The sequence below is a fragment of the Labrus mixtus genome, chromosome 20 (genome assembly GCF_963584025.1).
Source record: "Labrus mixtus chromosome 20, fLabMix1.1, whole genome shotgun sequence".
Taxonomy (NCBI): domain Eukaryota; kingdom Metazoa; phylum Chordata; class Actinopteri; order Labriformes; family Labridae; genus Labrus; species Labrus mixtus.
The window spans coordinates 16,870,658-16,888,864 of NC_083631.1; the positions used below are offsets into that span (position 1 = coordinate 16,870,658).

Genomic DNA, 18,207 nt, shown 5'->3' on the forward strand with positions numbered 1-18,207 from the left:
CTCATAAGTCGATATAACTTAATCTGTAAATGTGTCACACTCAGGTATCAAACCCCCCAACAAGGAATCAAATAACTTATATTTATAAATAGATTTTTTTGTTGAAATATTTTCTTTACTGTCACTTTTACCTTACAAGCCGTTTTAGTGTAAAACAAAATAACAATGGGAAAAAAAAGTTTACTAGCAATTTTATTTTGAAGTATAAACTCGGAACTTGACTTCTTCAGGCTAACTTAACTTTAGGTTGAAAATACTGAATATCAACTGCATCCCGTAACATATTCATAGTAGCTGAGGTTTAATATACAGTTCTATAATTAGGCTTTACAGGAAAAAAACAATTAAAACGAGTCAAATTTTAATCAGACAACACAAAATAGACCATACAGGAACATCCTCCAGTTTTATTTAAAAGAGAAACAAACACACACACACACACACACACACACACTTAGATATAAAAGATTAAACCAATAAAAACTAGATATTGGACCAGTTTAAAGACATATAAAGCAGGGATAAAACAATGAAAACAGACATGATAAAAAACCTATAACTGTAAGAGTCAAATGAAAAGAATAACAATAACTAAGTGGGTTTACATATAAAACATTTTTATTATAAAACTTCTATAAATAGAATTAAATTAATTGCATATTCACAGCAGTTTTCAGGTAATTTTAGATGTCAAAAAGGTTCACAATAACAGAAAGGCAGAATATTGCGGAAGATCTAAAGGGACATGCATCAAAACTGTTACTTAACCCTATACTGAACTTTTACTTAATTCTTTTTCTGAATATCTTGACATTTTGTCTTGTATTTTCATGATAACACTTTTCTTTATCAAGGGAAAACCAGTGTTGTTATCCCGATGAGCTAATGAGAAAAATGAATCGAAATCTCAAGAAAACATGTGAAAATTACTAATTATCCCAGGAAAACTGAGTTAAATAAAATTAATTGATGTATGTCTGTCTAAGGCTTCCGTAGGAAATAACAGACAGACATTATTAACATCTTTATTTTCTTAAAAAATGCTGAGGTGAAAAAAGGAGTGTGAAGTTGTTTTATGACATTTCATGGATTTATTGAAAAAAAATACATAACATTGTAACATGTTTAAATAAAGTTATTAAATAGATTGTGGGCCAAGATAAAAAGGTTCTCTAGTTAGCACTAGTGAAGTATTGTTTTCAGGATGTAGTCTGGTCCAGAGCACGGTGTGCAAGCCTCAGGTTTTCCCGCAGTTCATTCGTCTCTCGATCCGTTTTGGCCCTCAGGACGCTAAGCTGGGTGAACATTTCTTTGTATTTCTTGGTGGCGTTCCTCTTGTCCTGTGACATGATGTTCACAAACAGCATGGTTCAGTTTTGGTCTCGTTTTGTTCTGTAGTTCATTGCTTTATACCTTTTTAATACCATTTTAAAATTACCAACAGAACATGTTCCTGTTTGCTGACTACCGTGCTGCAGAGGTAATGACACAAATGTTTTTTAATATTCAATCATGTCTCCTGTTGGTTGCTTCAGACAGAAGCTGAGCCATGGCCTCAGTGGCCACAACATTATCCTTTTGGGGCAATTACAAGCAAATCCACTTCAAGTTCACTAAGAATTATTGTTTATGTCACTGACAAGCTCAGTTGGTTACTTCCTATAAAACATTACAGAAGACATCCCTTAAGAGATACACTTTTACCAGAAACATCTTTTACAGTGCTCTATTCAAAGACACCAGCGCCAATTGAAAAAGAATGGCAACTGCAGATCATTGGAGTTTTGTGTCTACGGCTGTATTGAGTAGTTCAACGGTTCATGTTATTTTCACTTTTGATACTATGTGGTCTCACCCTCTGAGCTGCCTGCAGTTCGTCCTTCAGAGACGTCGTCTCTTGCTTTAGACTCTGAACTTCAGACTCCTTCACTATCAGCGTAATCTGACCAACAAAAACAACAACAGATAATCAGTGTTTGGAAAGTGCAACAACAACAAAAAACACTCAAAGACAGAGACAGTTTGAGAGGGTGGTTAGAGGACTTTAAGTCCATAACATTAGGTAAAACTCTCATGGAAAAGGGTTTCTCACACCCAGTTCAGCTGTGGAATCACTGTCTTAAATGCCTGCTGCAGGTGAAACAACTACAGACACACAAAGGAAACATCCTCCTTCAAGTTCAAAACACATGGTAATGAGATAATGACAAATCAAACTTCTGTTATGTTTCAGTTTTGTTTTCAGTGTAGATAAAATGTATTTTTCTAAATACATTTTCTTTTATGCATGACTTTTTTCCATTATTACTTTAGATTTGAAGCTTTTGTTCTCCAGAAAACCTTTGATGTGGAAGAAGTTTTAGGATCCTTTGCTCAAGAAGAATATTTGGTAAAAAAAAACCAATTATGTGTTAATTAGTTGCAGTTTGTATGGAACAAAGACTTCAGTGTTGCTCTCCCCCTGCACACAGGTGCAGAGAAACTTTACCTCCATCTCGTACTCTTCCATCCTCTGACTGACCGGCAGGTTGTCCTGCTTCACCTGAGAACACAGTCTGTTGATCTCTGCAGCCAGGTGAGCGCTGAGCTCCTGAAGGAGACAACACAACTCAAAGATAAGTCTTTTTTATCTGGTGAACATCGTGTGGTGACATAAAAACTCTGTGTGTATGTGTCTCACCTGGTTCCTTGTCCTCAGGTGCTGGTTCTCCTGCTGACACACGCTCAGAGCCTTCCTCTCTGCATCCAGAGCCTGAACAAGATGACCAACCTCCAAACACCTAAGAGAGAACTGCTGAGAGAGAACCTGAAGCTCCCTGTGAGAGGAGGCCAGCTCCTCCCTGCACACACACACACACACACACACACACACAACACACACAGTCATCACATATATTTGCCATAAATACTAAACTCTCATCTTCATTCCAGTCTTGACTTTGGTCTGAGACAGATTCATGCGTACCTGTGTCGTCTGTAAATGTCCTCCAGGTGAGTGTTACCTGAGCTGCTCTCACACTGACGTCTCTTCTGCTCCTCCCTCTGCAGCTCCACACGGTGCGCATTCTTTATTGCCTCGATAGCTGAGAGGAGAGGAGAACACAGGTGGAATAAATACACCAGGTATCTTAAAGAACATGTCCTCTAATCAATACAGCCAACTGTCAGCAACTAAATCAATGTATGAAAAAACACAGAAGGAGCTTACAAGCCAGGTATGGTGACCACAGATTCAGATACCTGCCCATTAGTGTTACATGTAAATAAAATGATACTAGAATTTCTCTCAGTACTGTACTGTACTGCCTGACATTTACATTAAAAAGTCTATCAAACACGGCAGAGAGGTTTAAGTCAGTGACTTAATAATCTGAAGTGACAGCTAGCAGCTCCCACCTTTCATTTAGAGCGGCCAAGTCTCTGATTATTCATAACTTCGAGCTTAACAGGATAGTTTGTTGTTGTTGTTTTTTTAAAAGTGGGTTTAACTTGAAATAAGCTTAATGACTAGGTGCAAACATCCCCGTCTGCAGAGCCATATAGTCGAGCTGGTCTCTCCTTAAAGCAGTCGAGCAGACTGGCAACTCTTACCGTTGAGAAGTAAACAAACTTGCATACAAATACCGAACTATCCCTTTAAAATAATTTACACACCCTTTTGTCATTCATGCATATATATTATATATATTTATCGATCAAAACTGTTCTTTGTACCAGGACGTAAACTGCTATAAAGTAGAATATTTTCACATAGGGCTCTATGGGGATTGACTCACTTTTTGAGACAGCCTCTAGTGGACACTCGCTGAATTGAAGACAACAGTGATATATCATTTAGGTATATAAACCTTGTGGGTGCTGGCTTTATCAAGTGACCTCTCTAGGCGAATAGGACATGTGCAGTTCAAACTCAAAGGTTGTTGCTTGATTTAATCTAGATTCAAGTGTTTGCTTTTAAGAGTCTGTTTTGTTTTATTTTCTTGGCTCATAAATTTACAAATGAAATATCGGACGGTTGACTCCTCTAACCGGTTGCTGTTGCAGCGCTCTCCTCCTCTAGCAGAATGTCTCTCTCCATCAGGAGGCGCTCCACTTCCTGTTGGTGTTGACGCTGCAGCTCCTCTACCTCCTTCAGGTGAGACTCCTCCATGGAGGCGAAACCCAGCTTAAAGTTAGCCTGAAGGGAACAAAGACAACTTCTTAGTAATTATGCCATCATTATTTGTTATAAAGGACATAGCAGAGACTAAACAGTGTATGCATGTATGTCTGTATGTATCTAACCCTAACACTAAGGTCATGTAGTGGTTAAGAGCTCAAAGTTTTTAAAGTTTTTGTTGCCAGCAGCACCCACCTTCAGTCTCTCCATCTCTCTCTCATGTTGCATCTGAACAGAATTCAGTTTCCCATCAAACCTCTGTCTCATTTCCTGCATGATGGACAGCTGCTCCTCAAGCTCCTTCACTCGTTCTCTCAGCAGTAAAACCTCGTCTGTCTCTGAGCTCGGGTCTGTTTGTGTGGATTTTTCTCTTTCTGTTTCCTGCACCACTCTTTCCCCATCTTTACCACATGAAGGAGATACTAAATCAAACCCCTCCTCCTCTGCTGTCTGATGGACATTTTCCTCTGACACACTGTCATATTGAGCCTGTAATTCACTTTCGGAGTCCTGTGTTGGGGTCTCAGCTGTCTGACAACCCGAGTCCAACAGTTCTCTCAGTGATGATGACTCTTCTTCTCTGTTGGACAGTTGGGCTCTTAACTCGTGGTTTTCTTTCATCAGCTCGACACAGCTTGTGCAGAGAAAAGAAGAAGTCAGAAGAGTGTTTTTGGTTTCTTTGAGTTTTCCCTCAAATTTACACTGAAGGTTTAAAAAGCAGCAGGACAGAGCTTCGGAGGCTGCAGAGAGAATCAGACCGAACCAGAACGAATCAGACAGGTAAGAGTTGGAGTGTCTGTTTGCTACCAGCCGGAGTCCGTCCAGTGTGGAGGAGCTGACGGAGGAGCTGAGAGAGGAGCTGATGGAGGCGGCAATAAGGTTAAGCAAAGTAATTTTCATCCGTGTGACGTCTCTTAAATGTTTTTTCTCAGATCTCCTGCTTTCATTTTTCCTCCAGATTAAATCCAGGCGTGTGAAAGCGTCTCTGTCTTCCTTTGAGCATGCACCTGTTTCATGTATTAGACCGAGCCCTAAAAGCAGCATCTGTTTCTCCACCATCAACTGCTCCGTCACCTCTCTGAAAAGCTTCCCTTCCGGTTTCTGTTCCTGGAGATCAGAATGATCTGATTCCAGTTTTTTGATCACTGAACTCCAGAACGCCTCCTCCATCTTCAGCTGACTTTTCATCGTTAGCTCCTCCCCTTCCTCACTACAGCTAACATCCACCTCATCTATCACCTCCAGGAATCGATCCAAGGCCATCATCCTCATCATCATACCCGACATCACTCTCTGGATCTTTTTTTCATCAGGACCTAAAACCCTGCTGCTCTCTTCATCTGTGTGACTCTGCCCCCTGATATCGAGCTCCGCCCCTGCAACTGATAGATGGTAAAGTTCATCAGCCTCCTCACAGGTCTGCTCTGTTTGGTTGAGTTGCATTTTAAACTCTGTCAGCTCAGATTCATCCAAACACTGAAGGTAGTGTCTCTCCTCTTCCTTGCCACCCTCCTTAAGATCCTCCCCTTTCTCTGCAGCCTGGTTCAGCTGCAGCAGCTCCCTAGTCTCCCTCAGACTCTCCTCCAGTGACGAGATCAGACTCTGAGCCTCCAGGAGCTCCTGGCTCTTCAGGCCTAGCTCCAACTGAAGATCCACCACCCATGATCCTCCCTGATGCTCCTCTTCATCAAGGAGGTGGTGTTGTTCATCAGAAGGGATGAGTTGTGGCTCTTCATCAGGGAGGTGCTGTGACTCTTCATCATGGAGGTTGTGCCGTTCATCAGCAGGGAGGAGACGAGGCTCTTCATCTGGGAGGTGGTGTGACTCTTCGTCACGGAGGTGGTGCGGTTCATCAGCAGGGAGGAGACGAGGCTCTTTATCTGGAAGGTGGTGTGGTTCATCAGCAGGGAGGAGACGAGGCTCTTCATCAGGAAGGTGGTGCGGTTCATCAGCAGGGAGGAGACGAGGCTCTTCATCAGGAAGGTGGTGTGGTTCATCAGCAGGGAGGAGACGAGGCTCTTCATCAGGAAGGTGGTGTGGTTCATCAGCAGGGAGGATATGAGGCTCTTCATCAGGGAGGTGGTGTGGTTCATCAGCAGGGAGGATATGAGGCTCTTCATCAGGGAGGTGTCGGGATTGAGTGAGCTTCCTGCTGAGCTCCGCCCTCAGACGTTCGATCTCGCAGTCTGCCTCTGTCACCTGGTTCAGCAGTTCCTGGTTCCTCTGGTTCAGTGTCTCCTTCTGGCTGAGCAGTTGCTGTACCTCCTGTGTGAGCCTTCTCAGCACCTCCGGGTCTGCAGGAATGTGATGCTCCACACAAGCGTACAGAGAGGTGTCATCAGTCCCTGCAGGTTGATCAGGTATTGATGATCCATACTGTTTGTTTTGAAGCTGCTCACAGAATCCGTGTGGATCAGTCTGCAGGCTTGTTGTTTTTACGTCTAAAAGAGTCTCTGCAGTGTGACCTTCGCTGGGTGATGAAGGCGAGGATGATGGTGCAGATGATGTGGAAGGTGTGGGGTCTGTATGAAGAAGCTCCCTCAGGTTTCCCTCGGAGTCATGCAGCAGGATCCTGGGTGTCAAAGGAGGATGTTCCTGTCCGATGACGTTCTGCTGCTGCGATCTCTCGCTGCTTTCTCTCAGTGTTTCTGCGTCTGAACTCAGAGGAGGTTCCAGCTGTAAGAGGAGGAAAGACAAAAGTTAAATGATCTTGATGTTGAACACAGACTCCCAATAAAGTATCTGAGCTGAAATGTTTAAGACCTGACGATTGGTTCCTGCTCTAAGTTCATCCTCCAGCTTCAGTCTGAGACGCTCTGACTCCTCCAGCTGAGCCTTTAGATCCTCCACCTTAAAACAAAACAGTCATACATGAGGGGTTTATCATAACTTTAAATAACAGGTATACATCTGTTATTTAAAGCTTCAATAATGATTCGTAGAGTTATTTATAGAAAGAAATATAATGCTACTCTGCTGTAGCTGCTGCTCTCTATTTGTTAAACCCAGGTTTAACTCTTACCATGGTCCTGAACTGTTCCAGCTGCTCCTCAGAGTCCCTGCTTTCTGAGAAAACAGGAACACTGTTCTCTGATCTGAAGAAACTCGTCTCCACCTTTCTCCAGCACTCCTCTACCTCCTCCTCCTCCGTCCTCTGCTGGGACTCTGGACTCAAAGTGAAGCCCAGAACGCTCTCGTATCTCCTTCTCCTCTCCTCCCTACTCCTCCTCCTCTCCTCAGAGCTCTCAGCTTCTGTCCTCTGAGCGTCCGGTTCCTGACCCGGTTTACTCTGAGTGTCCTGACACGCTTTAGTCTCAGGGTTAGAGTCCTGAGACCTGAACCCGACCCAGTCGAAGGTTCTGTATCGTCCTTCTCTTCGTCTCTGCGTCACACAGACGTGTTTGATCTCATCTTTCTCTGCTGATGAGGAGTCATGAGTCAGGTCCGGTCTAAGGAGGTGCTCAGATGAGACCTGGAGTCCAGGTAAACTGTTCACAACATTAGATAAGCATGTTTAATGAGGAAATGTCAACATAAAGAGCTGGGGGGTCAACAATAGATCATTCATGTAGAAACAATACATTCCGTTAAGCTAATGGTCAAAGGTAAAGGAATGATTAGAGTAAGTTGTAGGCTCACTTGAACAACCAAGGCTTTTGACATAGACTTGTTGTTTATTTTAACTAGATTAAGATTTTATATTCAACCTGAAGTCTTCCAAGTATTTAAATGTATGTTTACCTGGTGACATCAGGTGTGTTAGCGGGATGAACGTTCCTCATCAGAGCCTGGATCCAGCTCCTGCGCATCCCTGCTGTCATGGTCGACAGAGTGAAGACGCCATCAGGAGTCTGTGGGGGGAAAAAAAAACATTTCTCTTCTTGTTATCATGAAGCAGGTTTCTATTTCCTGTTTGGTCTCAGAGATGTTTTCTTACATGGATCTGGAAGCCGTAGTTTCTCTGAACATGAAATTCAGACACCTTAAAACACTTTGTAAGCTTGATTTCTCCTTCAAGATCTGAGGACTGAAAAAAGAGACAGAAAAATATAATTCAGCATTTGAAATTAAACCCAAACTAGGGCTGTCGGCTTTAACTAGGTAATCACAATAGATTAAGGACGGAAATTAATGCATATTTTTTTTAAATTGCGATTAATCGCATGCTATTTAGTCCCTTTAGGCGTCCCGTGGATAAGCCTCTGCAGTGTCTCCCTGTAGCCACAGTGTACAAAAAAGAACGACAGTGCTGCATTGATTACGGTCCAGAATGGCCTATATTTGTTTTGACCAGAGAAGGAGGCGGTTTTAAGGCACTCCCGTTGTTTTGGACGCCCCTCGGTTTGCCAGATAGGAGACCAGTTATCGTTGAAAAACCAACAGGTTTTGCAGCGATGGAAGCGGGCAAGAAAACTGCTTCAGATATAACTGATTCTACCTGACGTCAAAAGCTGACAGCCCTAAACAAAACATGTGTTTTTATTCTTCAATATGATTAATGTGAAAATACCTCCTCAGCTAAAGAGTCCCTGTAGAATCTCAGACTGTTCATCGAAAGAACAAACCAATATTTCTTTGGCTGGAGGAAACAGATGAAAAAATTGATGAGAATAATAAACATAAACAGCAGTCAATAATATTTATATAGTTAAAGTGTTTACCTGCTCATTTTCATCCAGTTTGGCCATCCAGCCTTTTTTAAAGTTTAATAAATCTGGCTGTGAATAAAACATAAAAAACATTAACAACAAAAATCAGATGTGTGTGTAAATAAAATATTTAAATAACAAAACTGTTCAGAGCAACAAATGTGATCTCAAACTTTTTAAAGTTATATATTGTGTTTTTTTCTGAACAGTTTTTATCATAAAAAAAACAAGTATCAGTAATATTAGACGCTTTTATGATATGGTTGTTTGCAGCACAGAAAATTAGCAGAATACTTTTACTGAAGTTTAAACTTCAACTTGTGTGAGTGCACAATGCTTCACTGCATCCAAAAGTAAAACATTGTCCCTATGACCTCTAAAAACAAACATTTCCTGGCTTCTTACATGTGAAGACACATTTTTCCTGTGAATGACTTAAACATAATAACTTATTAGTGATCCTTGATACTGGAAGAGTTTCTAAATTGATGAAAGTGTCACTTTTTGAAGTTTGATACTGTTGTTGTTTTCTGCTAAATATGAACAAAAAGTAAAGCTCATGGTTTGTTTCTGGCCACACATCAGCTTTTCAGTTACACGCAAAGAAGATAAAACCTCAGATGTGACTGTGGTCCCTTTGTGGACTCCAGAGGGCGCTGCTGGAGCTACATTACCTCACTTTTATTTACACTGTTTATTCGCTCACATTCATAGCAGCAAAGTGTGATTTAATTTAAACACACAAATAATAGATTTGTACATTTTAGAAACTTAGTTTGTGCCTCACCGTCATGATGGTGTCTGTCGTCCTGCGATCCAGAGACCTGGTCCTCCTCTGAGGTGGGGGGGCACAGAGCTGGTTGATGTCTCCACACGACTGAAGCTTCTGTAAAAAACACATTTTAGTTTTATATGTGATGTGCATCAGCGATGTGTTGCAGGATCAGTTTGTCAGAGTTTAACAGTTTGGATTAGAGTTAGTAATGTTCTGGATGTTTGTCAGACGTCAGATGGAGGATCAGAGCTGCACAGCAGGTGGGGTGGGGCGGGGGGGGGGGGGGCGGGGGGGGGGGGGGGGGCAGCAAGGGTAAATACTGCCTCTCACATCATCAGTAAAACAGATTAACAGACTGAGGTTGGCTCATGAATGAAATTTAAGGAGACACTACACATTCTCTGATTGGATAATATTTCAAATTGTTGCTGACAGTCAAGCAGTCAATCTGATCAGGGCACAGACTTGCAGGCCAGGGTCTCGGTCATCACCTGACACAAGGTCTTTCTGTTACTGGAGCCTCTTCTATTCTTCTCTCTCATATACTTTGCCCATCCTGGATGATCTGGTAAGGTACCAGACCACCTCTGTATGTGGTCTTAGCTGTCAGATCTCGACCTGAGCTGCTCCTCTGGAAGGAGAAATACTTTTAAAAGACAGAGGACGTAGGAGGAGGACAAAACAAGAGGTGAAAGGGAGATAGCAAAGGAGTATGAGAAAGAGGAAAAAGAGGAGGCGAGGGGGGGAAGGGGGGGTGGGTGGATGAAGCAGGCTGTGTTGTGAATCTGAGGTCTGAATAAACTCTGCACAGTGTCTTTGTCTCCACCTGACACTGAAATAAACTTACAGACTCATAAAAAGGTCCTGATGAGATAAAAGGATGAACATGATTAAAGTTATTTTCTTTTTTTTTAAAGTAAATCCTTTTTGAACGAGTTGCTCTTTAATCTCAGATTATCAGATGCAGAGACACACATCTGTGTCAGACTGAGACTCTCATCAGCCTGAACACTGAGGCGTGTTTTACCCAGAGTCAACCTGAAGTCCTTCAACCTCTATATTTACATACTTTGTTTTTACTGCTAATTCTACACATACGTTTGCCATTATTATTAATAATAATAATAATAATAATAATAATAATAATAATAATAACTTTATTTATATAGCACCTTTTAAAAACACAGGTTTACAAAGTGCTTTGACAAACAGCAAAAACAAGAACAAACTAAAGCAAACACAGAAGAACATAAACAACAGCAAGAACAAACAAATGCAAAATACTAAGAATAATTAAATACAATTCAACAGAAAAGAACCCAAAGTGCACGATACCCAACAGACATATATAACCCGACCATCACAAGAACCATCACAAGAACCCAGGCAACACAAGAACCCAACAACACGAGCTGAGACCAAGAGGACCAAAGATTTAAAAAGATGTAAGAAACTAAAAGAGATAAAAGCAAATCAAAAGATAACAGCAATAAGAAGGTAAGAGCAGTGAAAGAAATAGAAACAAGTGGTTAAAGGATAAAAAAAACCAAAACTATAATATTAATAAAAATACAAAGTAAATATAAATATGAAACATAAATAGACAAAGTAAGTAAGATAAGAAATTACCAAGTTAAAACACAAGAGGAGATTAAGATATGAGCATAAATAAAAGGACAGTAAGAAGTAAAAGAAGATAAAAAAATAGTAAAACCAGTATGATTAACATATCATTGTAGCTACAAATCAATCTTCTTCATTGTTGTTGTTGCTGCTGCTCTGTTTGTCCCTATCCTTCTTCCTGCATCTCCCTCTATCCCACTTCCCAAGCCCAACACAGTTTCAGCAGATTGCTGTTCGTCTTGAGTCTGGTTTTACTCAAGATTTCTGCCTCTTAAAAGGCTGTTTATTCTTGACACTGCTTAGTTGCTTAGTGCTTAATGTGATTAACGTTAGGTCTTTGTAGATAATGTGAAAAAGCATTTGTTATGAATTGCCGCTTATACAAATCAAGATTGATTGATATCTTTGTTTGTTATAAAAAAAAAAAAAATCATAATTCATATGTGAATGTAGCCTGCTGCTCTGAGGTGTGATGCTGTCTGAACACGTCTGAGATGTCATCAGAGTTTAACTTCACTATGTAATTCTGCTCTGTCTTTTGACTGACACACACAAACAGGTGTTCACTCACTAAGGAGTGTACTACTGTATCGGTGTGTGTGTGTGTGTGTGTGTGTGTGTGTGTGTGTGTGTGCCTGTAGAGATCATAAACAGTCTTTAGCCTGCTATGTTAAGTTGTGTCTTGTTATCTCTGAGGAATCCTGGAAAAACTCTGTCAGTGGAATGTAACTGCAAGACACACACACACACACACACACAAGAGGACTGAACACCTTCAGACATGAAACTCATATCTCACAAACAAACAAACAGCAGCTCAGAGAGTGTGTCAACTCCCCCTCCTCGCGTGTTTCATGATGTCAGATTTCCTGTTAACCTGTCGTCCCTCTCTCTCTCTCTCTCTTTCTTTCTGTAACACCTGGATGTGTGAGTCATGTTAAAACGAGTCCTGCTTAGTACAGACTGGGTGCTGACTGGTCCCAGTCGTGACTAACACAAATCAAGATTAATCAGTGTCAGGGTGTCTGTTTTTTTTTTTTTTATCTTGCATGTCAAGTGTCTTGTGATACTTTCAGATATAAGTTACTGCCAACTATTAAAGTCATTTAACAGATAGAGACCCACCTGTGAAGACATGTTCAAGACTCATATCAAACACCAGTTTAATTTTTTTTGGGAGTATATAAGCAGGTTAAGGCTGCTCATATGCAGAAACTTAAACAAAGAAAGTCATTCCTTCAGTTTCTGGAGCGTCCCTGCGCTGTCTGGGTCTCGGGCCGGAAACCCTTTAAAACCACTTGTTTTCAACTGACCCTGTTGTCCCCTTTACCTGTGATGAACCCTGCCAGCCATTAATGCAATCTATTAAAATCTAGAGTCCTGCTGCTCTCATTTAAAAAATATCGAGCAAATAACAAAAAATCTGTGGTAAAGAATCCGGATCTTTGGTGCCAGTCACTAGAATGAACAGGTTTTTATCAGAGTATTGTTTAACCGCTGATGGAGCTCAGAGGACACAGTGACAAAAAAAAACCAGTTGATTCAATAATCTGAGTCATTTTTAGACTGTTTTACAGGTAATCCCTGCAGAGACCTGCAGACGTTATATAACACACTGCTGTTGATGAGAGAGAATGAGCGTGTGTTGCTAAAGAGAACACACCTACCTACATGATGAGTAACAGAGGAGCCCTCCATAACAGACCCACAACATGTCAGGGGGAAAACTTGATGACACTGTCCAATGACGTATATCTACAATGTGTTTTTTTATGTATGCCAAGTAAGTCTGAGTCCTCAGCAGGCCTGCTGTCTGACTGTCAATGTAAACTTCTGTCATTTTCTTTTACCCTTAACATCTTGACTTTCATCATCATCATCATCATCATCAGTGGAAAAAAAGGGGATGAGGTGTGAAGCAGAGTTCATAGAGATCCACCTGATTTGTATGACTCCAGTATTAAAGTCCTTAAATAGGTGTTGAGGTTCAGTTAGCTTTACAAAGAATAAGCCGGTAGAAATGTCCTTCAGAGGGACACTTTTTTACTTTTTTATTATAGGGGACATTAAGTTTTACTACAGGAAACAGGTTACAGCACTACTTCTACTTGTAGCACAGTCTGTTTTCACACATTTCTTTAGTAAAGAATGTGTGCACTTTACCTCAGTGTGTCGTTTACTTGTTGCTGTTGTCCTTACCTCTCGTTTGTTGGTGCGACTTTCTTTCCTGCTCTTCCTAGGAACAGCTGACCCTTCTTCCAGCTCGTCATATCCCAGCAGCCTTTCTGAGAAGTCGCCATGACTGGAAAACACAAACAGGGAGTGAAATATAAACAGTCTGAATGTTTATGTGCCTGTCGTTATTAGAAGGTTTGGTGCAGAAGATCTAACAGACATGTGTCTCCTCCCTCTGATCAGACTGTCATTATCAGACATATACTGATTTCTGCTATTCATCAGAGTTTACATTTTTTGTGTGTTTTTCTCTGTGTGTAGCGAACCAGTTTACTGCTGGAGCTCAAACTGGGCAGTTTCTGCTTCATGTAAAAGCAGCAGTCGGATGTGTAATGGAGGGGTTCAGTCTTTGATCTGCACTTCAGTGTGTGTGTGTGATAGTTTTGAAAGGGGGAGGTGTAGAGGATGCCTCTCTGCTAATTGCTTGCACATTTACCCCGTTTCCTTTCTTAAGATCTTTAAATGTCAGAAACTCCAGAGAACATGCAGAAATGTACACTAAATATAATCACAATATTATGAAAGAAAAAAAAAACCTTTTGTCCTGGCTCTTGTTGTTCGTTTTGATGTTGTTCGACATGTCGTCCTTGACTGCGCCCGTGTTTCTGCTGCTCAGCAGGTCCAAAGAGCGCACATGATCACGCAAAAGTCCAGATTCCCTGCATGCAGGACCCGGGCTGGGAGACCGTTCACCTGGTTATAAAGAGGAGCAGAAAACGTTTCAGACACTGATTTAAAATCAACTGTCTGTTTGGAGGCACATAAAAGGGAGAATGTTCCGTTTCCACTCTGCACACCAAACCTCAGTACCATGTTACTTTGACGGAGAAGTCTGAAAGTGTACGTAGTAAGGCTCTCTAACAGTAAACCCTAAAGAAAAACTATACTCATTTCAGTATTATTAGTTTGGACATCACCACAGGGGCGCGGAGGCTAAGGAGGATGATGAAGTAGAAGAGAAAAGAGAGATAGTGGCTGTGCACAAGGTTAGAGGGGAATACATCTCAGACTGATTTTATTTGTTGGAAGCAGACTTAATCATCCTCTGAAATGGCAACTATGCACAGACACAAAAAAATGACGGATTCAATGATGTTCCAGGACTTCAGTGACAGAAGGAACCCCCATGCTTGTCCCAGCAAGAGGTACACTTGAGCGAGTGAACATCTGCAGGACATTAGGACAGAGGATAGGAAGTGTCTCTGATTTGCTGACTGACTCTGTTTCTGAGTGTGTGTGTGTGTGTGTGTGTGTGTGTGAGAGAGAGAGAGTGTCAGACCTGAGCTGGACTCTGCAGGACTCCCTAAGATCAGGAAACTTTGATCTTTGGCAGCCATCTTTGCTGGACTCGGCTCCTGATGTTTATAAGAAAAACAAGAAGATTATAATGTGATTTATTTATCTAATATTCCCCATGCCTTCAGCATTCATAACCAGGGTAGTTTACGTTTCATAAATTATATATAACATCCATAAGATTGGCTGAAACATCTGATTTGACTCTTCTTCTTTGGTACCTGGGAGGTTACAGGCTCCACTTTACGTTTCTTCTTCTGGTTCTGTTTGTTGGTGCGCAGAAAGACAGCCAGCTGATCACTCCACCTAAAAAAATGGCAGGTGGGGGGGGGGGGGGGGGGGGGTCAACATCATAGACTGACTCATGATGTACTGATTCATTGATCGATTTACTTATTGATGCTCTAACCCGTTAATGATCTCTTTTGTGTCTCCTCTGATAAAGACCTCCTGTTGCGGTGTAGTGATGCACAGAGCATTTCTCTGACCCGTCTTGGTTTCTGCATCACTGACTTCTGAGCACAGATTAAGGTTCATGGTCCCCTGAGGAAGGGTGCTCGGCTGCAGGAGAGACACAAAATCATCAAGTTATTCTGGAGAGTCAGTCACAGAATTACACTGACAGAGGGTCAACTGAACAGTTTATGAGTGATAACACACTACACTGAGAGAGTGTGTGCTATTAATGAGGAATAGAGAGACAGTATGAGATTTAAAGGGATCACAGAGGAAGGGGGGGGGGGGGGGGTGCATTAGAGGGAAGGTTTAACCTAAATTATCCTCTGCAGTCTGCACACAACATGTGGCCTAAAGAGCCTGCTGATCCCAACATACAAATACAAGTACGCAGCAGGATTCACTGCAAATGGCAGCATCATGTATCTGCCTGTTAGTTTGATATCTCCTCAGTTTCTGTAAATCTCATTTATGCATCATGTATGTTGTTCTTGAAGTTTCTTACCAGTTCATCCAGTGCGAAGCTCAAACTGCCATCTTCATACAGGATGAAGAAGCGTCGCTGCCATTTCTGACATCAGGACAAACAGATAAAATCAGAGAAGCAGAACTTTATTTGAGTCAATATGTCATAATAAAAACATAAAATGTATTAATATATTTGTATATTTCAGTTTCAGTATATTTGTATATTTACCCTGGACCTCTGTACGGGGTTTTCAAAGTCTGTCCCCTCTGGAGCCAAACACAGCCAGCCTCCATAAACTGGCTTCACCTGAGGGGAAGCAGAGGGAGATCATGGTCGCATGACTAAGGTACAGAGCTGAAACTATAAGTCAAATAAGGCAACATACAGTTTCTCTAAATACAGATTTCAATAAGCCCATCCCATGTGGCATCTAAAGGTTGCATGTTTTGAAACCAGCCAGCGCTTCAAAAGAAAACCACACAGATTTTAATATAACACTAACGTGACAAAATAAAAAATATATATGCATTTCTGCTTCAAAATTAATTCATAATATTTCAATTATTGCCATTAACTCATCAATTAATCAATTAAACAGTTAAGATCTTTGTCAGCTGTGTCTTTTAGCTTTGGTGTATTTTTGATGAATATGGACTAAGTTTTATTTTCTATCTCTAACAAAAGTATAATAGTAGCTCTGCTTTCCACAAAAAGACCAAGGTGTACACTTACTGTACACCTCACTAACAAAGTGAAGGAAATGCACAGAGAAAGCGGAAACAAAAAGTCACATGGACACAGAACGTCCATCAGTCAAAAGTTGCTCCACATTTTAGAAAACCTCATCTCTCTATGTTGACTGTGTTATAAAGAATCTGCTTCATGTTTGCAGGTTGAGTAACACTGTGCACAAATAACAGGGCACAGAGAACCAGGCAGCACACACAGTAATAACATAGTAATAACACATGAACAAAGAGAGGCATGTAGGAGCTGTCATGAACGCCTGATTACATCATCGTTACAGACCTGCAACAACAAGGTTTAAGACAGGAATTAGTGCTGCTGAGTACGAGTACAGACTCTTTTTCATACCTGATACCTGATAATAAAAAATGTACAACTTTGTATTCTGCTAAAATGTTTATCTGATTACTAATAAGTTATCTAAATGAGATAAAGATTAATTTGACTTTTGTCATCTATCACACAGCATACATTTGAAATACTTTCAACAGAGGATTTCTGGACTGATGGTTAGACATCATATTAACTGTTGGTGGCTTGAGCAGAACAGGGAGTTTATCTTTATTTAAAACCTCTCGTATAGACAACATGATCACCCATGTAAATACAGACTTTACTAATTCACTGTCAATTAGACGGCACAGGGTCTCTGGGTAAAAAAAAAAAAGCATTTACAACTCTCACTGAGTTTTCAGATAGTCAAACATGTTAAGTAACTCTACGCTTCAGAAAGAGAAATGTATACTTTTACAGTATTTCTCTACACAAACTTTTAACTTACAGCAAAGTATTTCTGATGCAGAGAAAAGTTAAGAAACTGTGGGGGAAAATATTTAAAACTAGTTTACTCTAATCTTAGAAGAATAACCTGAATGGAACTTTTGCTTGTAAACCTCACCCTTAAATCTCAAATGACAGCACTGAATATACTCCAGCCGAAAACACAGTAACAAATTACAGATTAGCTTGACATCTAAAGAGAACATACAGAAATAAATTACTGACAGCTGGACAGTTTAGGGAAGTTAATAATATTTACAGACAGTCTGGATGTGAAAAAAACATCCAAACTTGATAAATTCCCTAACTCAATAAACAAAGATTTTATGTTGGTCCAGTTTGCCAGTTTAGGATGCTGATAAATAACAGGCATATTACTTGATAAACCATAGTTTAGTACCAGAAAACTCAAATTAAATATTAATTTAAACAGTTATCGAACTTAAATTTAAATGAATCTAAATTTGAGTAAAGTAGTATTATGGTAGTAGGCTGACTTCATCTCACTTTAGGATTGTATTAAAAAACCAGAGGGTAAATAAAATGATTTTTGTGCCAAAAAAAACAAACACTTCAACGCTTTTATAAGTCGAAACATTACAGAAAGTAAAGAGTAAAATGTCTACATGATTTAAATGATAGGCTATATGTACCTGCTCCTTGTCGTGGTCGTTCAGCAGATGAAGCTCTCGGGGTTTGAAGCAGTTCTGACATTTACTTTTATTAAAAATATTCGCTTGGAATTTGTTGCACGGACTCGTCGCCCTGTCAGCCGACATGTTTTCGCGGTGGTCTCGCTCCTCTATGCCGGGTAAAGATCCAGACACACACCGCTGTCTCCAATCAGACCTCCAGTGTTCAACGAGAAGGTTTGTCACTTCGGAACATCTGTCAAACACAGCGCGAGCTCCTGCTGACTGCTGTCGTCACGAACCAACGACTGTAAATGTTAAGTCATGAACGCGACATCTGACGTAGAACATCCGGTTACAATTCAAAATTAAAGCCGTTGATGTAA

General features: G+C 40.7%; 1 protein-coding gene across 1 annotated transcript; it reads right to left on the minus strand.

Annotated features, from left to right (window-relative positions):
- Positions 1–626: 626 nt before the first annotated feature.
- Positions 627–18,122, minus strand: LOC132995538 (myosin phosphatase Rho-interacting protein-like). The gene is made up of 22 exons (XM_061065560.1): positions 17,843–18,122; positions 15,891–15,968; positions 15,699–15,764; positions 15,147–15,298; positions 14,959–15,043; positions 14,721–14,796; positions 13,978–14,134; positions 13,406–13,508; positions 9,596–9,694; positions 8,821–8,877; positions 8,670–8,738; positions 8,097–8,186; positions 7,901–8,010; positions 7,182–7,647; positions 6,923–7,009; positions 4,355–6,835; positions 4,030–4,177; positions 2,966–3,083; positions 2,681–2,840; positions 2,489–2,590; positions 1,856–1,942; positions 627–1,340 (listed from the first exon to the last, which is right to left on the minus strand). Exons 1-22 carry the CDS (start codon positions 17,966–17,968, stop codon positions 1,200–1,202), a joined length of 5,058 nt encoding a protein of 1,685 aa, XP_060921543.1. The 5' UTR covers positions 17,969–18,122; the 3' UTR covers positions 627–1,199.
- Positions 18,123–18,207: the final 85 nt, after the last annotated feature.

What these genes read in the sequence shown, in the direction of transcription:
- LOC132995538 (XM_061065560.1), bottom strand. Translation starts at nt 17,968, where the DNA reads ATGTCGGCTGACAGGGCGACGAGTCCGTGCAACAAATTCCAAGCGAAT. An exon ending in ACGACCACGACAAGGAGCAG is followed by an intron (nt 15,969 to 17,842) that starts GTACATATAGCC and finishes GCTTCCCCTCAG; the next exon opens with GTGAAGCCAGTTTATGGAGG. An exon ending in CGACAGACACCATCATGACG is followed by an intron (nt 8,878 to 9,595) that starts GTGAGGCACAAA and finishes TTTTATTCACAG; the next exon opens with CCAGATTTATTAAACTTTAA.